This window comes from Trematosphaeria pertusa (assembly GCF_010094035.1).
Source record: "Trematosphaeria pertusa strain CBS 122368 unplaced genomic scaffold BU26scaffold_10, whole genome shotgun sequence".
Classification (NCBI taxonomy): Eukaryota; Fungi; Ascomycota; class Dothideomycetes; order Pleosporales; family Trematosphaeriaceae; genus Trematosphaeria; species Trematosphaeria pertusa.
In genome coordinates, this window is record NW_022987221.1 from 833,738 (window position 1) to 860,881 (window position 27,144).

Below are 27,144 nucleotides of genomic sequence, written 5' to 3' on the forward strand. Positions count from 1 at the left end.
GGCGATTCGAGGTCTGTGCGTCTCTCGGCGGCTTTCCTCGGAGCGGGCTTCGAACCTCTTCCCACGGTCTGCTCTCCCTAGGGTGAATTCCGCCTGTGCATCAAAATTCGGGCAATGGCAGTCTCATTGTCCATAATAGTCTTGGAGTGTCCTAATTTCCGCTCGGCTCCGCGCAGTCTTATTCTGCCATGATTCGTTCCATCCATCACCCTACTATTCCGCGATCACAAGTATTTATCTCCTATTGCGTTCTTGTCATTTAGATGACGATACTGATGGTCATATGTAGCAAACTCCCAAAGCTCCTTATGTGTGCTCATTGTCAGACATTCAGAGCCTGCGTATGTCCAAATATCGAGGAATGCGTTCCCAACCGAGTCGCAGCAGTCGGCTAAAGACCCCAACTATTCATTTGGCAGCACGAAGTCTGGACATCAATTAGCTCCTTAAGCCTCTTACCATCAGTGCACCAGGTTACTTGCACTTCTTTGCCCAATAATCCGAGCAGGCAGACGCACCCACCACGCGTCGCAGGTAAGCGATGTATAGGCTTAGCGTACCGTCATAGTACCGAGAAACAGGGACAGGATCATCCCAGTAGTCGTGATGGAGGCTCCAATCCCTCACCTTGTCGTTATGGTTGTCGTCGTCGTCCTCCTCCTCCTCCTCCTCGAGCTCGGTGCGTCCCTCGAGGCCTCCCACGATATACTCCTTCCTGATTCTGTATTCGTTCTTTGAGTAAGGAGAGTATTGCATCATGATACCGCGGACGCACTCAGCCCTCGCGCATGCACACCGACCACCTCGCCGAGCCCATTCATCCAGACCGCTGGACATTGTTCGTTCACTTGGCCTGGGTGCTTTCGCTTGAATGCTATCAGGGCTACGAGGACTCGGGTGCGGAATTCTCCAAACGACATCGTGTTCGCTGCTAGCTTCTCCCTCCTGCCCCGCCTTTGTGAGAGAGAACGTAAGATGCACACGGCAGTACCCTCGCGTGTGGCTATCCAGGTGAGCAGTGACCCTCAGAAGATCGATGATACCGACACGCAGCTGACGTAGCGTCAAGCCTTCTGCGACGTCGAATTGAAGCTCCAGCTTGAGCTCACCCCTTGCAACTGTCCCTCTCCGACCTTCCCTGTTCGAACGCTGAACGCACCACCATTTCTCTAGTGCCTCGAAATTTGCGAAATTCGTGCTGGTCTGTTGAGTCGTCATTTTGACTTTAACCCAATTCTCAGTCCAGAAGCTGTATGAGAGATGCCGATGAGTGGAGCACACACCTAGGAGCCGCGGATCTGCTCCGTGACAGACCTTTTGATCCAAGTCGAAACACACCCAGTTTTCCCGATGAGGACCGTAGAGTACCATGTCGTAAATGACTTTCTGAATAGGATAGGGAGTTAGTAATTGCCCCTTGTCGGCTAGCTCAAACGACAATGCCACTCCGTTTCCAGCAGCATAAGCCGTGTAGTTACGCTTGACGGCCCTGGTCTTCTTGTACCGTATTGCGCTCTTATAAATCACGGAACCTCCGGAGCCATCGCGGTGAACCAGAATCTCGTCAATGGACCGCCAATACTTCTTGACGTCCAAGCGATCCCGCCGAAAGGCCTCCAAAACGGCCATTAATGCATCAACCCGAATGTCAGTCTCTTGATACCGAGAATGGTGGTATCTACAGTGTGCCTCTCCCTTTGGGTGAACAATGGAGACGTCAATCTTAAGGTCCGGATTTGTCCACAGAATCTTAATCAAAGGAAAGATATCCATGGCTGTCCTCAAATCAAAATCCCATTCATCGAAGCGAAGAAGAGTCGTATCACAGCTAGGGGTGCAGATCTTATCCAAGCCGATAGTGATTCTAGGCAGCATGAAGATCTGTGATCGGAGTTGTTGCATCCATATCCCGGCAACAATGGCCTGCTCAACCCTGGTGTGGCCGTACCAGCACTTCTCGATGTCTGTCCTCGTTATCACGAACGAATTATTCGTGTATAAGGTAGAGGCCGCCTCGTGGTAGACCTTTCGACATGTCAAGAAGACTGGCAGGTAGTACGCTAATTCTGTCTTCAAGTCTTCCGTCCTCGATTATCGGCTTGTTATATGAAATAGAACCCCCCATTATGATGATGGGCTCTTGCTTTTCGAAAATAAGATTGTATACGTGGTTGCGGATTTCGGCCGGCAGTGTGAGGAACGATGCACTGCTCGGATTCGCGGGGCTCGACTCGCCCTTAGGGATGCACTTGATTGGCGGAAAGGATTCCATGATGGACAGACGGGTCTCGAAATCGCCGTTGGGTTGCGAACGGGTGTGGTGGTCGAGATTGTACCAGCAGGCGCGCTTAAATATTCAGAAGGTATTACCTACTCCTTCACTCTACAGCTTACTGTGCAAGCCGGGGAATATGAGGACTCAGACCCTATGGGCTTACCCCTCGAGTGATAACTGTCGGCCGGGGAACAGCAATGTTGGAAGCAGTGACTCACGCAGGCACGGTCCACATACTCCCACGCATACAAGTACCATCGCCGCTCCAAAATATTGCTGCCTCACTCCTCGAATTATTGAGAATCTCAACCAGCCTCACAGATCGGCGGCGAAACATGTCGTCGCTTCCATGCATCAAGTCCATCGCCAAGGGCCACTCGAAACCCGCTGACCCGAATGCTCCCTCCTTTCTCACCTTGAGTCCCGAGCTAAGGAATCGAGTCTATGATCTTCTCTATACGGGTCTAACCCCTCGAGAAGTACTTCCGCGTACGTCGACGAGCGAATCGGGATGTAGGTAGCGAGCCCCTTGAAGAACTGTACTGAATTCTTACTCTGTGATTAGTCCACCGGCCGTGTCCTATCATCATCTGGAACGGACGGCCGGGCAAAATGGAGTCTCGATCCGGCATAGGGTTGGACCTCGCTTTGTTTCTCACGTGCAGGCAGATTTACGCCGAGGCAAGTTCGTGGCTCTTTTTCAACAATACTTTCAGCATCTGGAAGTCCCCGAAGCATCTCTCAGCTGTAGGACATGCTTCGACGGCGGTCGGGTGGCTGCAGGGTCTAGGAGCACAGTGTTAATTTCTCAGGAGCCTTAAGATCGATATAAGCGCCATATGCGGCGAGGAGTGCTGGTCGCCTGCATTTCGAGACCATTCTGGAGATGGTCCAGATTTGCGGGATTCAGTCTCCATGTTTTCCCTACTGAAAGTCCTTTGGGCACGCCCCGGACCCAAATTGGATATTTCCTTCATCTATCATCCAACGCGAGCCCAGTCCCGGGGTTACCACTGCCGCAGCAAGGGTGGAGTGGGCATCGACAGGCTGAACCAAATGCTTGAGGCGCTTGTATGCGACGTGCTGGGTCTCAAAAAGTTTTGGCGCTCGATACAAGGCATTTTCGTCGCTCGAGATGGATCACGAGGCTGGGTAACATACCGCTCTTCAACGGAGGACTCCGACTTTTCGTGGCATTATAGTTGCAAGGAGTTTCGGGTCGAAGATGCGTCTGGGGGATTATCCGTCGCATTCGTGGAACCGAAGCCGACACTCGTCAGCCTTCCTCGACAGACCCTCAATCTGATATCTCGTCTCGTCACCCAAGGGAACAATGCCACCGTCGACATCGATATCGACCGCGGAACTCTCACTGGAGTCAGCCCGGCCCTTTTAGCAGTGAACCGCCAGCTTAGAACCAGCGCCGAACCTCTATTCCAGGACAATCATTTCAGGGTGAAAATGACATCGGACACCTGCCAGACAACTTTCAACGGATTCGAGGCCCTCCGGAAGTGGGTCTGTACTAGGCGATCGGGTAGTTACCCTTGGGCGCCCCAAAGCCTCCGGCATTTGACTCTCATACTACACTTCGAGACCGATGAAGCGGAGAAACTGGCAGATATCTCTATCGGCATCACGGAGCTCGTCCGTGTACTCGGAGACGTCCCCCAGAAGGACGTCAACATCTGCTTCTCGCTCTCTCGCAAACTTACTGGAAAGGACTGCAAATCCACTACCACCACCACGATCTCGCTCAAGGCCCTCCGCCTCAAAGCGCTCATTGCCCTTCACCAGATCGCGCGTAAGTATCCGTATCTCAAGCATCACCGGTGTCCCGATCTCTGGATGAACGGCCTCGGTAAAATCACAGACGCTACACGGCTTTTTCCCACTCCGGTCCTGCGCAGCACGCTGTACGACATTTACAAGCGGGAGAAGGAGCTCAGTCTGCTCAGGAGATTTGGGTGGCGGTATTCCAGCGCCTTTGAGAGTCCGGTGACTCAGCACTGTGACGGCTCGCTGGGCAACTATCTCGGATACTTGAGGCGCGTTTTGTGTCACCCTGGAGTCGCATTGGATTATAATTATTGGGCCAAGAGCTGTGAGTGGAATGACTCCTTGTTGATGCCTGATGCACTGACACCAATTCAGATTCCGTGCCGCCTTCTCAATGATGAAATGGGCGAGCTGAGCCACGTTTAGCAAAGGCCAAAAACTTTTGTTGCGCGCAGCGCAGTATCGAAATTGCGAATATGCTTTGATTGAGAAGCTTTTTTGTATTTTGGACTAGCTAGTGTCTGTGATTCTGCGGATCGTAGTCCATATTACAGTAAATGGGCGGGACGCGCCTTAACTAAGAGAATGGACTAGGGGAATGGGCAGGGAAGTTAGTCTCAGAGTCATCTTGCCAACTAGATTGATGTAACTACGCTACCTCATCTGCAGGGCACCACCCTAGAAGCACATTAACGTTCTAAGCTCGAATATGACATATATGTCGAACACTCGGCCCGTCCTAGAACAGAGGTCCTTACAGATTTTGACCACAGCTTACAGGAAGGACGAGATGGACAGCGTGTGGTTGTGACGTAGGGGAAGTGGTCGCGTTGAGTTTGCTCTTCTCGATAGGAATTGCGCCATTGGCGCCTGGATTTTGATATCCCTGACACTCAGAATAGACGCCTTTTACCCGAGCCGCTTATCATAAAACAGATTTCAGATCTCAGGCGAAAACTTAGCAGGAATGAGTTGGCGCCTGGGTTCGTAGGCTCCAAATGAACATTTGGAATCTCGATGACGCGTAGTAGCTTCATGTCTAGATTGAGGCGAGAGTGTGAACAAGATACCGCTCTTCACCCGCTATCGCTCTAGCGCAACATGACTATCCCTTCAGTAGTTGCACATTTACCTTGACATTAGGCGCGAAAGTTAAAGACGCAAGAGTCAACGATAGGCGATAAATGGAGAGGAATTGTTTGATATCGCTAGCTACTGGATTGAGAATCAAAAGTAGAAGAAGCTTTGTGTCTCTAATGGCTTGGAATATGTCTCGCTACCATCTACATTTACGTCTCAGTACGAACGTCTCAGTACGGACGTTTCAGTACAAGTGTCCCTGTGCCAAGTCGGAAAGAGAGCCAAGGCGTGTATGGAGAACGGATGGAGGTTGCCTTAAGCTCGCATGTAATATCCGAATACGGCGCTGCATATGCTTGTACGGATAATATCTCTCGGACTGGCAGATGAGCGTCGTTCACTCCACCTCTAGTGTGTTGTTCAGGGTAAATACCTACAGCGATGGTTAGCCGGGTTTCCATGGGTCTTGGGAGCCTTTCAAACGCACTCGCGATAATCCCGTCTGTCCTGGTATTTAGGCCAATGGCGGCGAAGCAATTTGCACCAAATGTTTACCAGGGAGAAGGGCGCTGGTCCTCTAGTCCGAGAATACGAGGAGTAGAAATACGTGACGTCCTGATCCGTGACAATACTTCCCAAGATTCTCTCGGCATGCGAATAGGCTATGGCCTTCACCTCCGTCTGCGTCAGCGAAGGTCTCGTATTGCCCATAACTTCCTCAGCCTTCTCAGCATTTTGTGGGAAGATTGCTCCCAGTAGGGTCCCATGACCACAGACCCAGATATCAGGGCAGTCCTCTTGCTTTCTCTCCGGCCACCCCAGGAGTATGTCGGATACCATGAGGAACAGAAGACGTTCCAGGTCCCCTAATTCGACAGAAGCCTGAGATCTGGAGTTTTGTCCCCCACTCGACTTGCACGAAAGCCGGAAATGCAGATTACTCCGGGATCTAGGATGCGTTCGACACTAATAAGGCGAAATAAGTGCTTGATGTTGATCCGGACATCCTGGAGAGAAGCGGAACCGTGTAATTCGAAGTTTAGAATGATAGAAGGTGGCTTGCATTCCGATGAAAGGGTAAGATCCGTGGAGCAACTGCGAAAGCAGTGGATACCAAGCCACTTTTCCAAGGACTGGAAGCTTCCAAAGGAGGTTCTTCTATGGGTGGTGGTCATCTCCAAGGTGAGTGGGATATCTCTTTCTAAGGCACCCCGAACCGCCTGGCGCATCTCGTGCCGCATGTTCCGGTTGACGCCAAACAGGCTAAGATCTAGACCCTGCGCTCTCGTTGAATTTGGAGGTAGTTCTTTACGTCAAGCAGCAGCACCGGGCTATCGCCCTTGAACAATAACTCGTAGACGTTGTTTCTGATCTCCGGAGGGAGCGTAGTGAGGAACGAGGGAGCGGTCAGCTCGATCGAGCTGGAATTCACCTTCGGAATTTCAATGAAGGTGGCGGCGTCCGGGGCGGACGGGCGACTCATCGCCGTCCCAGCTTGCTCCGAAGCCATTGCTCGGCCGCAGCGCCGGTAAAGTGGGTAAGAGTCGTAATCAGGAGTGGAGACAGCGATGCTGAAGATGGTGTTATTGTGGTCGTGGTTGAGGTCAAGGTTGAGCTTGGCGGAACTCGGGAAGCTCTAGGGAAGGCGGGACGGTGAGAGAAAGTGGCGCGCTGCATTGGTAGCACACCTGAGCTCGCGATCTTCACCTGGCCTCTAAGTCGCAGGCGTGACGTCATCCCATGCTGCGGGATGTCGTTCGATGAACTAGGGCCCGCCTTCCTAGCGGTGATGCGTTTTGGCTCTCTCAGTGAAGCTCGAAATCTTCATACTGCGTGCCCCTTGGTCCTTTTGCCTCCCCCTCCATCATTGTGTGGACTTAGCTCTCACCAACAAACTCATACACGCCTTCCCCGTCCCTCTTCAGATCAACTGGTACACTAATCCCAGGGACTATGCATATCTGGTCTGTCTCAACGGCCCTTTGCGGAAAGAGCGCAAGGAAATTGTGATGCTTCGGCCTAGTAATAATAACCACTTTGCTTGAATTACCTTTTAACGAGGGCGGCCCCATCCTGAAGGTGCGTAATAACTTCCACGGATCTGTGCCAGGGTTATCTCGCTAGGACCACAATGTACAGTTGCTTGCCGAGAGAGCGCAATTTCTTGAAAATTAGATTCTTACTCTATCCCATGTCTGTGCTCCCTTACACAACTCGTCCCCGGCTTACAGTCCTTTCTAGCCTTCTCATCCCATCCTCCTCCTCCGCCTCATCCACGCTCTCACCAGGGAGCAATATAGCCTTATCAATAGCTACTGGCAAGCCTCTATGCCTCCCTCGAATCATGACCACGCACAGAACCAGCTTACTCAATGTATGCCAGCCACCACAGAAACTGTATGCTTCGTTTGGCAGGCCGACAGAAATGCCAACGCAACCATAGGCCGAAACGGTCTCGAAGATGACGTTGAAAACACTGTAAACGGCGGGGTTGCTTTGGAAGTTACTGCCTTCAATGATCATGATTACGAAGACGGCGAGGACGAGCCCCCATAGATCGTGGGCGAGTTGAGCGCGCAGTTGCTGGCGGACGAAGTAGGATTTGGTCTGCTCGAGACCTTGGCCAGTCATCGTTCTCCGAACCTTTCCGAGAAAACCGGTTGGGGGCCTCGATGCCTGCTCGGCGGCGTAACCTGGATCATCGCTGTAGATACCTAGGCTTCGCTCCTCGTACACGTTTGTGTTCCTCATGGTGATAACCTGCAACGGTGGCGGTATATTTAGCGGATGCCTTAGGTAAGAGAAGGGGGCATTCTAGCATGTCTCTAGTCTTTACCTGCTGAAAGCCCTCAGGGGAGCTTTCAGCAGTTGAAATCTGAGACATGCTAGAGTGTGGACCGCGACCGACGTACCACAGGATACACCGAGATGTACATCATGATGACGTATAGTACTTGCAGCGATATTCGGACGCTGGGAATAGGGACGACGTAAAAGCCCCCGTTCCGAACAGCAAGAGCTTGGAACAAGCCGTCTAAGGCTTCGTAGCCGTCAGGCAGGGACGTGATTGCGTCGTTTCCGATGTTGAGGACCTCAAAAGCCACCCAATCTACCCCGTTCAGACCTAAGGTGGCACGATTAGCAAATGTTCGGTATGCGTATAGTAGGTTTGACGTACATATTACAGATGCTAGAAGCCACCACGTATGCCGCGACGGAAACAGGTTCGTATAACATCGCCTGGGATGATCGAGCAGGAACTGGAGCGTCTTGCGGAACTCTTTCCAGGCATCATTGTTCGATGCCACCTTCAGAGACATCCAAACGATGAGTCGGAGAAATATCGGGAAACAGGTATTCCCAGCAAGGATTAGGAAACCCATGGTAAGCAAGGTATAGGTAGAAGTCTGGTAAGCCACCATATTCGCGTCTAGAAGGCACATGCCAGAGTTGTTGAAAGCGCTAATGGCATTGAAACTGCCTACCCACCAGGGACTCAGCCCGTTTTTGCGAGCGGGCGAGGCCTTGTTGGAGGCGCTGTATGCTCCAAGGCCTATGGCACCAAATAGTTGGAATAGAACGAAGTACGAGGGGACAAGCCATGAAAGGAGGCGGATCGCTCGATATTCGCAACCTCCGAGCTTCTCGCGTTCTTCTTCGGACAAGTGGTGAAAGTGAGAGTTGCGGGACAAGAAGCCCGAGGAGGAAAAGGGTAGGTGATCATTCGCTGGCTCCAAATCGTCTGGCTGGACACGGGAGGGGGTATTGGAGAGACTCGTGCTTGGTCTTCGTTTGATGGCCGCTCCCGGATATGCTCCGACGCCTTGCATTGAGAGCAGGCGGTGATGGCCGGGCCTTGAAGGCGGTGTGCTCGGTCGGTAGAAGGCATGAGGTCCAAAGGTGATGTGCGCTGGGGTTCCATTTTCCACGACCGGGCTTGAGCCGGGCTGAATCTCACCTGGCCCCTCGCTCTGTCGGGTAGATGTGCCACTCTGCGGGAGAATCCGGTCGGGTTGTGAGGCTTCGGTTGCCTTGGAAGTTATGGGAGCTTCGTCAGAGGCTTGATTCGCTCCCCCATCTTCCTGCGGCAACTTCTCCGCCACTGGCGTATCGCTTGGGCTTGCACCAGCGCCGTCGACGAGGCGCATATCGCCAGCTTCCTCCATGTTTTGCGGCGGGCCACTGGGCTCCGGAATGGCTGAACCGCGCGGAACATCTGGATTGGCAGCTCTCGACAAGCTCCTTGTAAGGCGCCGCGCCAGGGACATAGACCCACGACGACGTCTCGCTCTCTCTGCTCTCTGCCGTCGAAGCTGTGCAATGAAGTCGAAACGTGTTTCGAAAGCTCTTTTCCGGACGTGGACTACGAATGCGGAGACAAAGATAGCCGAGCCGAGCATGATAAGAATGAAAAGCATAATTTGCTGGAATGTGTTCAACGTGGATAAATTGACGGTATTCAGACCTCTGCGGTCGATTAGCAGAGCCTAACACGACAACACCAGGCTCGGCAGCGTGCTACCGACCCGTAGCCAACAAGACCAGCAGCACTGATGCCTCCGCCGTGGTATCTATACGGGGACTCACGCCAATGTCATAGCGCTAACCGTCAGGAAGAGGGAGTCGGTGTAGCTGACACTCCTCGCCGGCGTCGACGAACCCCAGAAGATCAAGCTCGATATCAAACATGTCGCCAGAAAGTAAATATAGTGAATCGTTATAAAATTCAGCTTGGGGAAGTTCCGGCGTGCGATGCGTGCGATGCGACGAAGAGGGCCGAAGCCAGGCACTCCGGGGAGAGATGGCATAGCGACGACGAAGGACGGTGACGGATTAATGATCTATATAGGTGGTAAATAGGCGCGAATAGGCTGCGGGCGAGCAATTAGAACCGATCGGGCCCTCGAGGGCGGCGGCCGCGAGCCGCACGCTTGCTGTGAAGGCATGTTGGAAGGAGGGTGCAGGACGTAGCCGGTCTGCGGCACGGTGGCGGAGCTGCTGGGATGATTAAGCACGTCGGGCAGACGCGTTCCCGCCGTGGTTGGGACCAGTGTCTTCAGACCCCCCGGAAGGCAAAGCACTGGGGCAGGAGGTAGCAGCTGCATCTCGAAGGATAGCGAGGATAGCGGGCGGCAGTAAGCACGCCGAGCCCTGGAGGAAACCTGAGGGCTGCTCAAGAGAGGCCAAGGAAAGTGTGGCTGGCGGGCGCCACAGGCGGCGGTGCACGCATGTGACGTCAAGTCAAACGGCAAGAGCTAAGCGCGCGACACCACCAGTAACAGGTCGACGACATCAGCGGGGGATAAAAAGGCTCGTCGCTGCAATCGAAGCTGAAAATAGACGCCCCCTCCTCCCCTCCTCACACATCCTCTCACCCGTGCTATTTAAAAGCATCTGCCCCTCCTTTGCCCTCCCCGACCGCCCTCGACACCTCGCCGCACCTCTCCAGACAGCATGACCAGCCACGGCGACCCCCGTCTTCTCTACTCGATTGGAGGCATCAGAGCCTACCACATCCAGCAGGGCGAAGAGCAGCCCCTGACGCCTACAGGAGCGCAGACTCTGTCCCTGTTGATGGTCCCTACGAACTCGCCCTTCGCAGATCTCAGCAATGTACACGGCCAGAACGAAGCGCCAGAAGAGGACTTCTACCTGCACCTCAATCTGCCCCCAGAGCTCGACCTCCCGCTCCCCGCGACTACGCAGATATACCACCAGCCGCCGCGGAGCTACCTGATCCCGCGATGGGACCTCGGCCCCGACAGCGGCGCCTTCACGAGAATTGAATTCCCACCGATAGGCACCGGGCCGAATACCGTCACTCAGGAGGACATTGACACATTTGAGACCATACTCGCGCAATGTACGGCATTCCTCGAGCGTGCGCAGGCACCGCGGTCCTCCAAGGGTGGTGCTGCAAAAACATACAACCCCGCAGACTACGCCCCGGGTGAGGGTTACGTTGGGTCTGGCAAGCAGGGCGAGATTGTGCTTGTGGACGAAGACAACGGCAGCGTAGTGGGCGAGCTCGCAGAAGGCGCTCAGATTGTAGAGGATCCCAAATTGAAGCCTGGATCGAAGAGTAAGCCAGTCAATACTCCCAACAGCAATGGTCTTCTTACTAACGTAGACACAGATCCGGTTGAGATCGTCGTATCCGCAGATGGCAAGAAAATCAAGGTCCAACCCCTATCGGAAGATTACCTTGAAATCGCCCGCCACCCCGCCTACAAGGACTCGAGTCTCGTGCAGAACTCGGCCGCCGCATCGCGCCTCATCGTTACCGGCTCCAGCTATATCAGCAACATGATGATATCCGGCGCGGAATCCTTCATGAACAAGACGAAGCCGGCCGAGAAGCCCATGGTCTTCAAGCCCGTGACCCACGACCGCGTCCGTAAAATTAACACGCTTACGACTGGCGTTGCAGGCTTCTCTGCCAAGACCGTGGGCCAAGTTACAAAGTACGCGCAGAACTTCAGCGCAGGCATGGCGGGCAAGAAGGGCAAACAGTCAAAGGCCGTGCTACCGGACGGCTCGCCAAACCCCGAGTACAAGCCCGGCCTACTCAATAAGTCCCTGATAGCCTTCTCTACGGTCGCTGACGGCATTGCGCACTCGGGTAAGACCCTTCTGACGAACAGCGGTGCAGCGGCCAGCGCGGCAATTGGACATAAATACGGCCCCGAAGCCGGTAGTCTGGCGGGTGACCTTGCTGGTGGTGTCAAGAACGTGGGCCTCGTCTACATCGACGTGACGGGTGTTTCTCGAAGAGCTATTATCAAGTCGGTAGCCAAGGGCATGGTTGTCGGCAAGGTCAAAGACAAGCACGGCGCCGAGCAGACGGTGATGGTTGGAGGAGGCGATGGAGGCGTTATCAACCCTTCCGATATCCAGCCAGGCGTCAAGAACACCGGTATTCCTCCTGGTCAGAGCTCTGGTCCTGCTTCGCAGATCGGATTCGGGAACAGCGCTCCCCCAAGCTACAACTCGGGGGTTGGCGAGCCGCTTCAGGGGCAGTCCGCCTACGGATATCCGCCAGAGAAGCGGTGAGCTGTTTCCTTCGAAGGCCAGAATTTACGAGGTACGAAATTCATGATAATTCTGGGATGAGGTCATCAAGGAGCGGTAGGTGGAGGACTATGGCGTTTGGCTCGGGATTGCGTTTGTAGACCCCGGTCATTCAGACACATCTTTTCTCTCTTCACTGTTTGTCGATTGCGGTTCCGATATATACCATGGCAATAAGAACATTCCTGAATTGTGCGATTTCACTCTTCCCCGATGTTCGCGCTTTGCCAAACATAAGATCTTCGTCGCTCTCTCCTCTCCTTGCCCACCATTTTCTAAGCCCCAACTCATCGTAACAACCTACGAAACAACCGACCACTTGCTTCACTTTCCAAGGCTCTCCACGGATTCCTGTCGTTCCAAATGACCCGCCTCCTCCACGCCGCAGCCACCAACATCCGCACCGCCATGCAATCGCTGCACATACACACGCGCGTCCCGCGCCTCGCGAGCATCGAGGAGGCACTCCGCTCTTCGCTCACGCAGGAAACTTCGAAGGTCGCCACCATCCTCGCGAAGCAGGGTCAGCAGAACAGTGATACCACCCCTTTGGGCTTCTCTGACGGTAGTGGAACTCAGACGTTAACGTTAAGGCGCCGGTCGTGGCAGCGGCGGGCGGGGAGGGAGATGGAGAGGGGTACTCGGCGCATCAGAGGGTTAATGCATTCTCGTGAGGTTTCTTTGGGTGTTGTGTACTTGGCGTTGGAGGGAGGGCGGCGGCGTGCATCGTGGGCTGGTCACTCAGTGGGGAGTTAGTGCGAGGGACATGGATGGATGGGTGTATGGGATATGTTATTGCGGGGATAGATGAGTTGGTAATACACTATGCACCCCTCACGAGCTACTCATATCCCACGTAAGCTACGAAACATTCGAAGATAGCCATATGTAGCTAGTATAAGAAAGATTTCTCCTCTTGTTGGCTCATCTGAAAATGTGTGGTAATGACAGAGTTGCATTTATACAATGCAACATATCAAGTAAACGAGGTCGTAGAAGAGAGCGCTCCAGACGCAAACATTTTCCCCGTCCAAGCTGCGTGCCATCCAGGCTCCATTCGCCGCGGCAAGCCTCGCTTCCCTAATCGTAAAAGCCTAGAATCTTATTCGCCCTATCTAAGACCTCTCTCTCCCCTGGACTTAGCCCCTCCGCATCACTATCCCATTCCTTCAGCCCCATAGCCCTGCACCCTTCATCGCCTACCAAGGCTCCCATATCTTCCGCCCTGATCCGTCCTATGTGCTCCGCCTCACCGATGCCGCCGCCGAAGTCCGGACTCGGTATTCCGTTGACGAACTTCTCGCGCTGCCGCGCTAGATAGCGTGCGTTGTCTTCCGTGAGCGGGCATGCTGGGATGTACAGGACGCTGGAGTCGGACTTGCCGGCGTGCGTCTTGTCGACTGAGTGGATCGTGTCGCAGTGCCATGCTACATAATCACCTGGCTTGACGGTCGGCATGTGGATCATCGATTGGTTAAGATTGAGATGTGGATGTAGGAGGTGGGAGAGCTCTTGCCCGTGGCCCGGCGTGGCGCCTTGAATCCATGATGATGGCGTCGTGTCCATTTCCCAATTATCTGATGCCAGAAAGTCTGCCGAGTTGGAGACGGCTTCGGATGCTGTTTGGGCTCCCGGCTCAATGCCGCGCTTGGGAGAGAAATAGGGCCGAAGGAGGTAGTATGCTGTCGCCTTCGCGAGAAGAGGATTCACTAGGAGTGTGCCTTGGAAGGGTCCGGTGGTGGACAGCGACAGCCAGCCCTGGAACATTCGGAATGCGCTGCATGCGCCCACGCCTTGATGTAGATCGGACACGACGGGCAATCGGCAGCTTGACTCCCAGGGATCAAAGTCTTCCCATTTGCCTTGCCATACCGAATCGTATACCTTGCCGAGCCCGTAACCCTTCTCGTCCCAGCGCTCGACGCTTCCGCCGTCGACGTGTGGTCCCAATGCGAACCTCGAGTCGCCCGGAAGGCGCATTCGTAGTCGGTCCGCGTAGCTTATAGGGTGGCGGGTCGAGATGGGCATAGAGGGATCCTTGCTATGCCAGTAAGACATTAAGAAACGGTGGGCTTTGAGCATGTTGGGGTGTCCGCGGGCGAGGAGCTGGATGCGTGACCAGTAGAGTTCGAAGACTTGAGGATTTTCAGGAGGGAAAGCTGATGCTGTTAGATAGCATATCCTCTTGAAGACACCGGAGACGTACCTTTTGTCTGTGGATTCTGCCGTATGTATTCCCTGAGTTCTTCTTTCCATTGCAGCGCCTCCTGCTCCGGCACCACTCCTCTCACCACGGCTACGCCCCTCTTCCGCAGCTCCTTGCTGAACGTCTCGGGCGCATTGTCGATGTCCTTGTAGTCAACCTCAGGAATGACCTTAGACCCAAGCTCAACGATGAGCGGAATCTCTTCCCGTAGATGCCGAAGTAGACGTTCCCAAGATTCGCGAACCGCGTCTTCGCGTCCTTTGATCAGGCGACCTTTGAGGTCCGCATACTCCGGGGGGAGAGGCGCAAAGTTCTGGCCGGATAGCGAGACGAACGCGTCTGAGATGTCGCCTGCTCGCTTTTGGGCCTGCGTGGCTGCGGTGCGGAGCTGCGTGACGGTGCGTCTGGCGGGCGTTCGGACGGTACGCAGCGCGGAGAGCATGGCGGGCGATTGATGCTTCTGTCCTCAACTCGGAGCTCTGGCGAGGTAGAAAGGCCTCCAATTCTCCCCCATTATATACCCTCCTCAGTGCTGAAGGCCTGCAGCAACGAAGAGCAGCTTCCGACGACAAGCTCAGGTCAGGATGCGTGAGGGGCACCAAGACCCGTCGGAAGGCCCGATTAGGAATGGTTTCCTGCTTCAACGCTGTTCCCCAACAGGAAAGAGGCGTTTCGAGCGCTGCGGTCCAACATGTCAAGAGGAATCTTCCCGACAGCCTCGTATGCCCGCTCCGACGCATCGAATGAAGGCCAGAGGAGTGCCCTCTGGATGTCCTCGACGAAGCATGCGGACGTCGGGAATGAGCTCATCCGCTACCGGAGTCCGCCCTTGCCCCGCCATCCCACTTCATCTATCGCGCAGGTGCTCAGCCCAACACGCCTGGGCAAAGTCTCGCAGTCACGTTCCTGGTGGGTAAAAGGCAGCTAGAAACGACGGCCCGCCTCTCCACTGACCGCCTTCCACGGTGTTGACGGCGGCGGGCAGAATGCAGCGAAAGCTCCAGTGTCGTCAGGTGCTCGAGCAAACATCTGCTCGTCCAACATGCATACAGCGGGGCGGCGGGCTCGACCAGTCTTGGATAGACGGCGAAAGCGACATTCAGCCGTCTACCGGGCAATTGATCCTACGGAAATGCCTCACACCTGTCTTACGGCGCGTCTGATAAAGTCTTGTCGCGTCAAGACGGTTGCGGCGGGACGCTCTCCGCGACCCAACGCAGACGCGACTATATGAAGCCTAGACGGCCGTCAGTCCTCCTCAGACTGCAGTCTCAGTCCCAAACATCTTCGAATTCAGTCTGCTCTGCAACCGTTCCACCATGCCGGATTCGTACCTGCCCAAAGACTTTCTGTGGGGATTCGCGACCGCAAGGTTCGTCAGCCGCTGTTCTCTTACACTTATCACCCCGCTGCTATAGAGCTACCCCTCCGAGGCGAAGCTCCCCTCTTCCGAGTGCTGAAATAGGAATCTAGCTATCAAATCGAGGGCGCGCCCCATGAAGACGGCCGGGCGGACTCCATCTGGGACAGCTTCTGCCGCATCCCCGGAAAGATTGCTGGCGGAGCTTCGGGTGATGTGGCTTGCGACTCCTACCATCGCACAGATGAGGATATCGCGCTCCTGAAGGAAACTGGAGCTAAATCCTACCGCTTCTCGCTCTCGTGGTCTCGTATCATCCCACTCGGCGGCCGGAATGACCCCGTAAACGAGAAGGGGCTCCAGCATTATGTCAAGTTTGCCGATGACCTGCGTGCCGCGGGTATCGAGCCCATGGTCACGCTGTTCCACTGGGACCTCCCCGACAACCTCCACAAGCGCTACGGCGGTATGCTGAACAAGGACGAGTTCGTCAAGGATTATGAGAATTACGCTAGGGTCTGCTTCAAAGCCTTCGGCTCGAAAGTCAAATACTGGATCACGTTCAACGAGCCGTGGTGTAGCTCCATCCTCGGCTACGGCACGGGATTGTTTGCGCCAGGACGCTGTAGCGATCGGAGTAAAAGCGCGGAGGGTGACAGCACCACAGAGCCCTGGATTGTGGGGCATTCGTTATTGATTGCCCATGGCGCGGCCGTAAAGGCTTATAGAGACGACTTTAAAGCCAAGGATGGCGGTCAGATAGGAATAACCCTGAACGGTAAGCACTCCACGCAGCGCTCCACGTGGACCTCGTGTTCCCCAAACTTTATTCCTCCTCCTGCAGTCAGCCTTCATGCATCGAAATTCGACGCCTCAAGCGGTTGCGGATGTCTTTCCTCGTATATCGGCTGACGAGCTCTAGGGGACTGGACAGAGCCCTGGGATCCGAACGACCCGAAGGACGTCGAAGCATGCGACCGCAAGATCGAATTCGCCATCTGCTGGTTCGGTGACCCGGTCTACTTCGGAAAATACCCCGATTCCATGCGGAAGCAGCTGGGTAGCAGACTCCCAGAGTTCACGGCAGAAGAAGCTGCTCTCGTCAAAGGCAGCAATGACTTCTACGGTATGAACCACTACTGTGCCAACTACATTAAGCACAAGCAGGGCGAGCCAGAACCCGAAGACCATGCTGGCAACCTCGAGATCCTAATGCAGAACAAGGACGGAGAGTGGATTGGTCCAGAGACTCAATCTGTTTGGTTGAGGCCGATGCCTCTCGGCTTCAGGAAACTTATGAAGTGGCTTAGTGACAGGTACGGCGGACCGACCTTCTACGTGACGGAGAATGGAACAAGCTTGAAGGGCGAGAGCGACCTGCCGCTAGAGAAACTGCTGGACGACGAGTTCCGGTGCGAGTATTTCAGAGGCTACATCGGAGCTATGGCAGATGCCCACGCAAAAGACGGCGTGGACGTCAGGGGCTACTCGGCCTGGAGTCTTATGGAGTACGTCTCCCTCATTTCCTCTCTTCCTATCATCTCGCGTTATCACTATCTTCGGTCTGTGACGAATGGTCCCCGAGACCCCTTCCGCTCGGAGACCCTTTCGAATTTCTCCACCATTCCTGTTCCTATCTGTGTCCAGCCATCTCGTCACCTTTTCCTAGCGCTATTAGTACCGATGTGTGACAGGTAGCGCTAACGCAGGTACCTGCAGTAACTTCGAATGGGCCGAGGGGTACGAAACCCGCTTCGGCGTCACCTACGTCGACTACGAGGGCGGGCAAAAGCGCTATCCAAAGAAGAGCGCGTACGAGATCGGCAAGATCTTTGCGAAGTACATCAAAAAGGAGTAACGCCTCCCAATGTTGCGTCAACGGAAGTGGCGTCGACGGCAAGAGTGTGCTCGCTAGCAGAGTCAGTAGTGGTGGTGATGGTGAGGGACCGAGACAAGACCGGACGGTTTTCTACCTGGATTCTAGCGCGCGCGATGGAAAGTTCCATTTTCTTGTGGTGCGGTGGCAGTCTGAGAGTATAATAATGGTCTCGGGTTACTGGCCTTTCTGGGTGGACTGAAGCGGGTGTGCCGCGTGGTTGAGGCAATCGTCGTCTTTCGAGCATCGTACGTACCGCGCATAATATCTCCGTCTTTGATGAATGGCACCCACCCTCGCTTGCAAATCCATCTTCCCCAAAGCCAAAAGCCACCTTTCTCCCCATCAGCGGCAATGACCGGCAGGAAACGAAACTCTGTTGCTCGCTCGTACTGTTCGGCGACCACCCGCCATGGCGACATCAGCTTGAGCTCCAGCTTCGCTTGGACCGATGTTCGGGTCCCTTTCACCACCGTACCGCATTCCTTCTAGACCGAAGCTAGAAGCTTCGGCACACCTCGTGGGCGAGCGTCATGTACGAAGCAAAAACGCCATCGCGCAAGCTCGTCGACTCATTTCGCCCAGCTGGTCCCACTTCCACTTCCCCCTTCATCCCTGTTCCTGTCGTGCCCTTCGCACGCTAACAAAGTTTAAATGCACGCAAGCGTGGCAGTAGCAGCCCTGCGAACATCGTGTTTCAGACCTGTCCTCGTGGCCTCCTGGCTCGCTCTCGGCTATAGCGGGTGTCGGTGCGAAAATGTTAGTGTGTGCGGTAGCGAGCGCGGGCAGAGTTTTGGGTCCACGCCGGAGAAGGTTGACGTCGACAAGGGGTGGATTGGGCTTTTAAGTTTGCGAGGGTAGGTATTGCGTGTGTTGCGGATGGGATGGGATGGGGGATGGGGGTCGTCGGGAGACTTCCCCCGCGTTTAGCGTCACAACTGTTGGGTTGATGGTTGGACTAAGAGGCGGGTGCTCCTTGGTGAGGCTGATTGACGCGCTGCGAGATTGGGCGCCAGAAGCGCCTTTTAACAAGATGACGACGGCTGCGAGCGTAGGATGTCCTCGTCAGCTACAGAAGTTACAATATTGCATGTGTTTGTGGCTCTCGCGAAAGGAGGTTGCTCGCAAAGGATGGCGGTTCCCAGGAGGTCGCGCTGAGCTGAGGGCACGCCCTTCACTTCAGACACCGGAGGACTGGTTAACCCACGGTTCGCGGCCTCTTGCGCAATGATGAATACGATGTGTTCGCGCGAAGCGACGCATAGACGTTGCGCCGTCCCCACTGTTCGCAATATCGTGAGTGGAGATGCCGGGTTCGGCGTGTGGTTCTAATCGTGTAGCCGGATGAATCGGTAAGGTCGAGCGACCCTGAATTTCGGCGCGATATACACCGCTGCTGCCCAGTGCGGGATGCGGTGTGTTCTGGAAGATGTAACGGAGATGCAGGAAAAGTGGGTGCGGTGTGGTTCGGTTACACAGCAGCACACGAAGGGCATGTAGGTGCCACAGCATACGTACCTGTGTACATGTCAGGTACCGCGGCCCGCTGATTTGTTACGTAGGAGGTCGTATGTACCGCGATGGGGATTATTGGGCCGAGAAGCGAGCGGAGCACAGCAGTGGGGGGTTGTAAAGTTAACTTTCCAGTGTTGCATGGAGATAGGAGATCGTCTCAGGCTGAAGACGCAATCGTTGGTTTCGCAGGAGGTCATTGGTGAGGTGTACCGGATGTTATCCAGATCGCGCTAATAGCGATTGGGGGGCCTGCGTAAGTGTGGATGGTCACGCCGCAGGACAGAAACCTTAGAAAATCTGATACATGGCCCAAAGATAGACGTCTAGCTGCATGATACTCATACTATAGGCCTGGGATCTATACTGCATCGAGCGCCGTGTATCAGGATGGTGCTTCTCGGGAACATATCATACCACGATGACAGCGGCATATGGGCAGCAAAACGCATAGGATGACTTCACGATGCACTAGGTGCAGCGCTAGAGGACGTCCAGACGGCCAAACGTGACGACACCAGAGGAGGTACATATCCTCTGCGTACCGGTACCTGCTGATTCCTCAGAGCTGAGGTAGGATGTACATGCTTTTGCGATCGACGACCACGCTGTAGCCGTTTCATCTCACTTCGTGTTTCCAACGTCTACTGTGACTACCGCGCCGGCATCGCACATCGCACGCACCACCACACGACGTGCATTTGAAATGGCCAATTCCTGCGCCGTCGGATGCGCTAGGCTACTAGCCGACAGCCGCGCTGAGCATCGAATTCGTCCGATTCCTCTTTCGGCCCTCTCGGGCTTCATATGCCTTGCCGACGCAACGCGTGAGCCAATGGAGCCGCCAAGCATCTCCAACGGTGGCTGGGAGCCGGCGAGACGTCTGTGTGATGTGCGCCAAAAATACCCTTTCTCGAAGGGCCCGCCAAGCTGTGGCTGCCCCTATACCCAGAGGTACCGTAGCCGCAGGATCGCCCCTTGCGAATGAGGCGAGCAAATAACGAGCAGTCGATATCGCACCTCTACTGGCCGGGTACGGAGGTACTTGTATTGAAAGCCTCAATAACGGGACTGGCGGGATTGACAGGATTGACAGGGTTGACAGGATTCCGCTCATCGACGCCCTGCTCGTCAATCCGCATTTGCATCGGAGCCCAACATTCGGATGCGGCAGCGGTGGCGTATCGCATTTCAGGTGGCTTCGGGCGGCGCTCTGGGGGACGGCTCCCAAAAGGCAGAATACGTGACGCGAAGATGATGCTGCGGAATCCCCAGCGAGCACCGCGACCAACCCGGCAGCGCAGCAGCGCAGGCATGGACCTGGCACCTGAATGAGCGCATCACGGGCTGTGGGGCGCTGACGTGCGAAGCTAAAAGATCAATGCTTCATCTCATTTTGAGTTCGATGCTCCCAGATACTTCTGCCAGCCCAGCCGGTGGCCGGCCTGCATGGGATTGGTCCGTCAGCGCGGAGCGTTAGGCCTGCGTACTGTACGGTGCCTCCCACCTGCAGCTCGCTGCAGGCACCCCGAGCAGCGAACACTGCAAGTGCAGCACAATCTTGAAACACTTTGTTTATTGGCTCTACTGCGGCGTGCTCCGCGGTGGCCCATAGCGCACCGGCCCATGTCGCAGACAGAGAATTTGAGACTGGGCGCGGAGAGGGAGATGGGGGCACCAAGGCGTCCGGAGAGGCACGGCTTCAGCGTCTCCCGCTTGCGGCCAGGCAGAGGTGATCGCATAAAGGTCCATCAAACGATTACGGGAATGCCCCCAGCCCGACTACACAAGAGAGATGAGCCAAGAGCCGGTAGGGACGCTTTGGGCCGGCGTTGTTGCGTGCCCCCCAATATGATCGACAGGTCCCTGGCCGGCGTCGAGAAGGGGGATTGGCATTTTGCTCAGGCCAGCAGCTCGCAGTCGCGCTGCAGGAGGGCGCCGTATCTTGCGTCGCCAAGGGGCCGCTGCAGCAGCACCAGAGGCCTGCCGCGTGGTGGTCGCTCTGCAGAGCGCTGCGCAGGACGGAGGGCGGACGGCGGACGGCGGATGGGATGGGATGGGATGGGATAGGATGGGATGGGATACCAGCCCTGGAGGTCCACGGGTGCTGGAGGGGTCGCGCTGGCCCCACATCCCAGAGCGGGCTAGCGCGGGCCCGAGAACCCTGCTGCCCACGTGCGCGCAACCCCTGCGTGCCGCGTAGCCCGCCTCTCGCTGTCCTCGCCTCGCCGCCCGTCCAAAGCATCGTGACGAAAACGGCCTCCTCAGACGTCGACGCCCGCCCGCTTCGGCCTCCTTCCACTCCCTCAATCTTCGGCGCCGTGCGGCTTTTTCGCAATTCAATAATGGTGCGCGCGAAGGCCAGCCGGCATGGCGCGCCGATAAGCTCCGCCACAAAGCCTCTGATCTCTATTGCCATGGTGGACCTGCTGAGACTGTCTGTGTCCGCCATTGGCCGGGGAATATCGCGATGCCTCCCCTCCGACGAAAGGGGAAGTGGGCCGCGCCCATTCGCCCTTGTTCGCCCACGCCGGCGTGGTGTTGCGCAGGGCGCTCGGCCAGCAGATACTGTACTCGAGCCCCGCCGGCCAGTGCGTCCCCGGGAGTGCATTTTGCAGCCTAGAAGTCCGTGGTTGCTTTCTAGTACTTATCCAGAAGCGCCATAGCAAGGCTCTCAGCACGCCCGTAAGGCAGCTGCCAGGCTTCTGACACGCCCGTCCGGCGCTCTATCCCCAAAACCGCCCTCGCGAAGCCGGCCGCCGCGAGGTAACCGGCTGCGAGCGTCAGCATCCTGCAGCCGTCAGTCAACGGTCCCTTCATCCTCTCCAAGCCTCACTGCTCGTCTCCAAACTTTGTAGCGTTTCACACCTGCATTTCCCCGCAGGCCGCACGTGTGCTTACCACCGACTGCTCGGCACACTAGCCTCTGGTCCAGTTCCGGCCAGGGTCAGGGCAGTCGAAGCGCAATAGCCCGGGTCCAGGGTGCCATAGATGCGAGGACGCTATCCTCACCTGATGGCATGTTATAGCCTCGTCCCTGCCATGTATTGGGGGCCCAGCGCGTTGCCTATCTTTCCACCCCTCTTTCGTTTCCATTATTCCTATTGCTGATGTCGGGCCTGTGCTAATTTCAAGTCTCCCCATCTCACTCAGTACCCCATTCAGGCCCGTGTGTCTCCATCCGTGCACACAGCATTCACATAAACACGTCAATACGCCGTCCCAGCCCTCCAGGACCGCCCTCGCTATCCTCCAGAGGGGAAATATTCGAAGCTTGATCCGACCGTGTTTGGGGCCTTCGCTGACATAGCAACCTGCACGCTACCTGTAAAACGCTCACCGCCCCCGCGGATCCTCGATGACTTCAGTACTTCACTACCGGGACCCCATTGCGTACCGGAGCAACGACCTCATGAGTACAACCAACTATGTTCCTCCGTCCATGGCCAGCGTCAAAAAGTCTCCTCCGTACGACGGCCACTCCTCTGGCTCAGAAAAGAGGCAGATGACGCCTGGCGCCAAAAAGCGGCCGTCGAGAGCCGGCACTCGCAGCGTTACTACTCTGACCGCCGCCCAGCTGGAACGAAAACGAGCAAATGACAGAGAAGCACAACGAGCCATCCGTCAGCGGACGAAAGACCATATCGAAGGCCTGGAGCGGCAAGTTCGCGAGCTCACTGCGCAAATCGACACCAACTCGTCCACCAAGATGATGGAGCTCATCCGGCGAAATGAGGAGCTGGAACAGGAGAACGCTGTACTTCGTACACGACTATCGCACGCAGTCGCGGCCCTTGGTGTGCCCGAGAGCGGAGGTACGTTGTCTTCCATCCGCACCGATGAAACGTTCCCCTTTCGGCCTTTGGTGGGCCTCATTTGCTTTTTGGTGTCGCGGGCCGCGCCCGTTTGGGAGCAGCCGAGGTTTTCTTTTCCAGCCATTATTTTATCTTTCTGCAAGGTTCCTATTCAACTGTCTCGCTTCTGTCACTACCGCTTCTGGCGAGGTGCAGCATCTGTTACGTGTGCTCGCATCTTCGTCGGGGGCGAGACAGTGATGTTTGATATCATCACAGCACATGTGACGGCAACCGCAGCTCGGAATCCTTTGAGCTAATTTCAGTAACAGCAGGCGCCCCTTCTCCGAGCGACCGAATCCAAATGCTCAGCCAGCCGCGCCGGTCATCCACTGGCACGGCTAGGAGTGTGCACTCAATTCCAGAGATAGCCACCACACCAGGCTCACAGCCCGGGCACTGGCAGCCGCAACACCCGTATGCTCACAATGTCCCGTCACCGCACATTGAGAATCCTCAGACGAATTGGAGTCAGCACCCTTCCGCTCACCAGCAGCACCAGCAAGTGTCAATCTCGGGCCAGGATCCTTCGCTGCATGCCGTCGAGTCCGGCAACATCTCGTACCCTAGCCCATATGGCCTTGACAACAACTCCAGAGCCATGTCCTATCCTCTCGAAAACGCATCGCTTGTCACGACGCAGCCGATGCAGATGAGCGGCTACGGCACACCCACGTCGAATCCCTCACCGCATCCGCAAGAGTACCAGAGACATATGAGCCTGCCGATGAATCCGCCTCAACAAGGACCTCATCCTCCGCACCCGCACCAGCACCAGTACTCAGGTCCTGTGCACCAAGGCTACATGCCTCAAGCGAGTCACCCCGGCGAAATGCAGATGATGGCACCGGCGGCGCACCAACAGCCCCAGATGATGAGCGAACAGGGCCAGATGATGTATCATATGCCGTCGAATATGAAGGTCGAGCATTGACTGAAGGGCTCACATTGCGAACTTGAACAGCCCTCACCTGGCTCTGCAAGGTCGGGTTGTGAGGCCGTGCAGGAAAATGGCCCAGCAGCCCGCTCAATTCCAGGTTTAAGAGTCACGAATTGGGACTCCGAGATGCACTCATCGCATGAAGCCGAGAATTGGTGGGCATTGTGAGGGGCCTTGAGCTTCAGTGTTGGTATCGGAACCGCAGCGCGGTGTATTCCCTAAATCGGCGCTCTTCTCCGAACAGCATCGGCTCCGCGAACTGTCCACGCACTCATCCCTCCAGGGCAACATCCGATGACGGCTCTGAGCGCGCCAAATTTTAAAGCAAACATCTCACATCCCTTCTCGGTCCGATTACGCAGACGCTTCCGAGCCTCATGACGAAAGCACCGGCCGCACAGTGCTCCAGCACCACCGGACGCACGCCTTCGGTCCGTAGCGTTTGCCGAAACAGACATCAACTGCAGGCCGTGACGGTTGCATATCCGCCGCCGATGGGATACCCACGCACTTCCTGTGGGTGAAGCTTTGCAGGGAATACCTCGATATGCGAAAGGGACTACGTTGACGGGATCATCGAAGCATCAGAGAATATGCCAAAACGGCGCTATGCTTCTCCATCGGATGTCCGGCATTTTGCTAACGCTAACTGTGGATCCATGCCTCCGCAAAGTGTCCCGAACCATGTTCCCTGGACCAGAGGATCGCATCGCACGCTCCGACGATCTGGCCACACTTCGGCCTCAGCGCGCACGCATAACGGCACCAGCGATTGCTGCCACCGAACTCCACCGAGCTCAGCGGAAACGAGAGTGGCCTGATGCGAGAGTGCACCAATGGAAATTCTACATTCGCAAGGCGTACGTTAGGGCCACCGAATGGCCAGACTAACTGACACTAGGCGAGCGAGCCGGTCCTTCCGCCAAACACTCGACCAATCACACCGCCGAAGCGAAGACCATCACTGCATGTTTCAGCTCCTCCACCCCAGCACGCCAAACCTTCCAAGCACACCGCATTATTACCGCACCCTAAGCTCCATCGCGATGCACCTGCAGGGTGATGCAAATGGAAAGACACTCGCTGGAAAGACGGTGAACATTTCGGAAGGATGAGCGAGGCCGCTCGGCTACGATGCCTTCACGGCTTGCTGCGCACGGATCTGCGCCAGGAGCTCGGGATACTGCGGGGGAAGGCGTCAGTGGAGGCTCGTTGGGGAAGCAGACAAAAGACTTCGGGCCTCTTACCCAGCGCTCACCGACATCCGGATGCGACTTCACTCTGTTCATGAGAGTAGCCTCGCCCAGGTGTCCCCACCTTCCTTTGACGAATGTGAACTCGACGTCGTCACTCCGCGCTTTCCGAGCCTCGTCCCGAAGCTTCAACACGTCCCCCGGTACATCCATGGCTTCGAACTTGGCATCGTAGCTCACACCCTGGAAGAACGGGACCGAGTACCTCGCACCTTCGCCTTTCCGCGGGCTCAGCACACGATGCGTCGTCGACGCGCAGACACCGTCTGTCAGCGCCTCCATACCCTGCCCGATAGCGACAACAAGCGTTCCGGCGATGGGCTTGCAGTCCACCCACTCGCCCCTCGCGTTCTGCGCCTGCAGCCCCGGCTGGTCACTCGCTTGCAGCAGATAGCTCGTTAGCATGCTGTCCTTGTGCGGACCGACGCCCTGCCTCTTGATCTCCCACTTCTTCCGGTCAATCTCGCTGGCACCGGATGGCAGATCGGGCACATCGACTTCGGGATACTTGACAATCTTCAGCTTGTGCTGCTGGTCCGCGTCGAAGAACTTGTTGAATGCGTCGGCAGGGAGGCCGATGGCTTCGGCGATTAGCGAGGTAAAGAGCGTGGAGATGTGAGACATGCGGCGCATGTAGTCTTCGTAGATCGGGCGGAAGGAGGGGAGGTGCGCTGGTGAGGGCCATTGGTTCGGCGCGAGGAGGTTGTGGTATAGCGGTGCGTCAGAGCCGGGGATGGGATGCGGTGTGGAGAGGTCGAGTTGTTCGCGGTGGTCGGGATTGAAGGCTGTGGTTTCGTTGTCGAGCTGAGTCGTGGTCAGCAGCACATTTGCCGGAGAGGACTAACAAAAAGTAATGAATTGGAAAGAGAGGGGATGAGAAGAGCGGGTAATGGCAGGAGAAAAGCATGGTTGTCGGATCTTTTTTTTTGCGCAATTTCTGGTCTGAAGATACCCCCTCTTCCATGCTTTGTCTTTTTTATAGGCGTTCGGATGGGTTGGGTTGGGCGGCCGATCTGATGTCTTCATGCGTTCATGTACTTCAGCGCTTTCCTTCGCTCATGTCTTCCTCGCTCGCATTTAATATGTTCGCATACCCCCTCTATCGTTGTAATCCATAGCCGCATATATTGGTGCATACCAGTTAGATATGTTCAACAAAAGCGATCCTTCTCTTCAACCACACAACACCGCTCTCCTCGTGTGCTGAATCGCCAAAGAAAGCAATTTCAACTCACCCTGCTCCACCCCAAAAAGCTCTTCTCGTTCTTCATCTCAATCCGCTCCTTCTCCGCCCGCGGCAGCTTCTCAAAGAAGCCTGTGCACTCCGCAACCACATCGCGGATCAGCTGCTCCGGAATCCCCGTCTCGCTCAGGTACAAGAAGCCCACGTTGAGCAGCGCCGCGCGGAGGTCCGCGAGGAACTGCGGCTTTGTCGCCGGGTCGAGGGCGCGCGAGAGCGGCAGGATCGGGATGCTGGTGAAGGTCTGCGTGGCGGGCATCGTGGACGCGGCGGACGGATGGAAAGGTGGGGTGGAAAGGTGGAGTTTAGGAATTGGTTTGCGGGGAGTTAAAGGCCCGGTCGGCTTTATTTCCTTTTTTTTTTCGAGGGATGAGAGGTCGTACGATTGATTCCTGAGTTGTTCTTCTTAGGGCGTGCTTCTATGTGGGGCAGCTCTGGCATCAGCAATCTCTTCGGTTGTCGGTTTGACGCAGGGCAGTGCGTGCGATGGCGTCATTGGCGGCTAGCGAACGGGCTCAGGGTCCAGCGGAAAGAGAACGTAATTCCGCCGTGGAAATTGATATCGGAATCGCTTTGATAAGGGGGTTTATTGAACGAGATGTGGTTTTGAAAGATGGTGAGATGAGGGAGAGAAGTAGTGAAGGGAGGGTTTAATAGCGAGCCAGCCACTTGAACGCCAGCCCGATGGCTGCGAGCTT

The 27,144-nt window shown here is 55.8% G+C and overlaps 10 protein-coding genes across 10 annotated transcripts; 4 read left to right on the forward strand and 6 right to left on the reverse strand.

The window, feature by feature from the left end:
- Nucleotides 1–88: 88 nt before the first annotated feature.
- BU26DRAFT_606885 (uncharacterized protein) lies at nt 89–2,272 on the reverse strand (the record flags this gene model as incomplete). The annotated part of the gene is made up of 2 exons (XM_033835703.1): nt 89–2,060; nt 2,119–2,272. The coding sequence occupies 2 exons, from the start codon at nt 2,270–2,272 to the stop codon at nt 475–477; spliced, it is 1,740 nt and encodes a 579-aa protein (XP_033681682.1). The 3' UTR covers nt 89–474.
- Nucleotides 2,273–3,190: 918 nt separating this feature from the next.
- On the forward strand, nt 3,191–4,528 carry BU26DRAFT_576565 (uncharacterized protein; the record flags this gene model as incomplete). The annotated part of the gene is made up of 2 exons (XM_033834377.1): nt 3,191–4,379; nt 4,430–4,528. 2 exons carry the CDS (start codon nt 3,191–3,193, stop codon nt 4,450–4,452), a joined length of 1,212 nt encoding a protein of 403 aa, XP_033681683.1. The 3' UTR covers nt 4,453–4,528.
- An 821-nt stretch (nt 4,529–5,349) lies between these two features.
- BU26DRAFT_521121 (uncharacterized protein) lies at nt 5,350–6,427 on the reverse strand. Its single transcript, XM_033829458.1, has 2 exons — nt 5,622–6,427; nt 5,350–5,567 (listed from the first exon to the last, which is right to left on the reverse strand). The coding sequence occupies exons 1-2, from the start codon at nt 5,972–5,974 to the stop codon at nt 5,555–5,557; spliced, it is 366 nt and encodes a 121-aa protein (XP_033681684.1). The 5' UTR covers nt 5,975–6,427; the 3' UTR covers nt 5,350–5,554.
- A 668-nt stretch (nt 6,428–7,095) lies between these two features.
- Nucleotides 7,096–10,263, reverse strand: BU26DRAFT_521122 (TrkH-domain-containing protein). The gene is made up of 4 exons (XM_033829459.1): nt 9,722–10,263; nt 8,313–9,601; nt 8,047–8,258; nt 7,096–7,894 (listed from the first exon to the last, which is right to left on the reverse strand). Exons 1-4 carry the CDS (start codon nt 9,940–9,942, stop codon nt 7,340–7,342), a joined length of 2,277 nt encoding a protein of 758 aa, XP_033681685.1. The 5' UTR covers nt 9,943–10,263; the 3' UTR covers nt 7,096–7,339.
- Nucleotides 10,264–10,478: 215 nt separating this feature from the next.
- On the forward strand, nt 10,479–12,419 carry BU26DRAFT_51167 (uncharacterized protein). Its single transcript, XM_033827321.1, has 2 exons — nt 10,479–11,216; nt 11,271–12,419. The coding sequence occupies exons 1-2, from the start codon at nt 10,589–10,591 to the stop codon at nt 12,185–12,187; spliced, it is 1,545 nt and encodes a 514-aa protein (XP_033681686.1). The 5' UTR covers nt 10,479–10,588; the 3' UTR covers nt 12,188–12,419.
- Nucleotides 12,420–13,123: 704 nt separating this feature from the next.
- On the reverse strand, nt 13,124–14,942 carry BU26DRAFT_51204 (DUF1479-domain-containing protein). Its single transcript, XM_033827348.1, has 2 exons — nt 14,412–14,942; nt 13,124–14,364 (listed from the first exon to the last, which is right to left on the reverse strand). Exons 1-2 carry the CDS (start codon nt 14,851–14,853, stop codon nt 13,286–13,288), a joined length of 1,521 nt encoding a protein of 506 aa, XP_033681687.1. The 5' UTR covers nt 14,854–14,942; the 3' UTR covers nt 13,124–13,285.
- A 788-nt stretch (nt 14,943–15,730) lies between these two features.
- BU26DRAFT_567037 (glycoside hydrolase family 1 protein) lies at nt 15,731–17,629 on the forward strand (the record flags this gene model as incomplete). Its single annotated transcript, XM_033833606.1, has 4 exons — nt 15,731–15,783; nt 15,885–16,549; nt 16,694–17,279; nt 17,491–17,629. The coding sequence occupies 4 exons, from the start codon at nt 15,731–15,733 to the stop codon at nt 17,627–17,629; spliced, it is 1,443 nt and encodes a 480-aa protein (XP_033681688.1).
- A 2,968-nt stretch (nt 17,630–20,597) lies between these two features.
- BU26DRAFT_576595 (uncharacterized protein) lies at nt 20,598–21,770 on the reverse strand (the record flags this gene model as incomplete). The annotated part of the gene is made up of 1 exon (XM_033834378.1): nt 20,598–21,770. The coding sequence occupies one exon, from the start codon at nt 21,768–21,770 to the stop codon at nt 20,919–20,921; it is 852 nt and encodes a 283-aa protein (XP_033681689.1). The 3' UTR covers nt 20,598–20,918.
- Nucleotides 21,771–22,601: 831 nt separating this feature from the next.
- Nucleotides 22,602–23,947, forward strand: BU26DRAFT_487958 (uncharacterized protein; the record flags this gene model as incomplete). The annotated part of the gene is made up of 2 exons (XM_033825961.1): nt 22,602–22,974; nt 23,286–23,947. 2 exons carry the CDS (start codon nt 22,602–22,604, stop codon nt 23,945–23,947), a joined length of 1,035 nt encoding a protein of 344 aa, XP_033681690.1.
- Nucleotides 23,948–24,963: 1,016 nt separating this feature from the next.
- Nucleotides 24,964–26,818, reverse strand: BU26DRAFT_51298 (Clavaminate synthase-like protein). Its single transcript, XM_033827517.1, has 3 exons — nt 26,442–26,818; nt 25,201–26,010; nt 24,964–25,136 (listed from the first exon to the last, which is right to left on the reverse strand). The coding sequence occupies exons 1-3, from the start codon at nt 26,703–26,705 to the stop codon at nt 25,083–25,085; spliced, it is 1,128 nt and encodes a 375-aa protein (XP_033681691.1). The 5' UTR covers nt 26,706–26,818; the 3' UTR covers nt 24,964–25,082.
- Between the last annotated feature and the right edge of the window lie 326 nt (nt 26,819–27,144).

Excerpts from the sequence above, each read along its gene's own strand:
- BU26DRAFT_521121 (XM_033829458.1), bottom strand. The coding sequence starts at position 5,974 with ATGGTATCCGACATACTCCTGGGGTGGCCGGAGAGAAAGCAAGAGGAC.
- BU26DRAFT_521122 (XM_033829459.1), bottom strand. The coding sequence starts at position 9,942 with ATGCCATCTCTCCCCGGAGTGCCTGGCTTCGGCCCTCTTCGTCGCATC. Across the intron at positions 8,259-8,312 it reads GCTTCTAGCATCTGTAATAT|GTCTGAACGGGGTAGATTGG; the intron begins GTACGTCAAACC and ends GTGCCACCTTAG. Across the intron at positions 7,895-8,046 it reads ACATCTCGGTGTATCCTGTG|GTTATCACCATGAGGAACAC; the intron begins GTACGTCGGTCG and ends CCACCGTTGCAG.
- BU26DRAFT_51167 (XM_033827321.1), top strand. The coding sequence starts at position 10,589 with ATGACCAGCCACGGCGACCCCCGTCTTCTCTACTCGATTGGAGGCATC. Across the intron at positions 11,217-11,270 it reads ATTGAAGCCTGGATCGAAGA|ATCCGGTTGAGATCGTCGTA; the intron begins GTAAGCCAGTCA and ends ACGTAGACACAG.
- BU26DRAFT_51204 (XM_033827348.1), bottom strand. The coding sequence starts at position 14,853 with ATGCTCTCCGCGCTGCGTACCGTCCGAACGCCCGCCAGACGCACCGTC. Across the intron at positions 14,365-14,411 it reads GCAGAATCCACAGACAAAAG|CTTTCCCTCCTGAAAATCCT; the intron begins GTACGTCTCCGG and ends TAACAGCATCAG.
- BU26DRAFT_51298 (XM_033827517.1), bottom strand. The coding sequence starts at position 26,705 with ATGCCCGCCACGCAGACCTTCACCAGCATCCCGATCCTGCCGCTCTCG. Across the intron at positions 26,011-26,441 it reads GCTTTTTGGGGTGGAGCAGG|CTCGACAACGAAACCACAGC; the intron begins GTGAGTTGAAAT and ends ACCACGACTCAG. Across the intron at positions 25,137-25,200 it reads CGGATGTCGGTGAGCGCTGG|TATCCCGAGCTCCTGGCGCA; the intron begins GTAAGAGGCCCG and ends CTTCCCCCGCAG.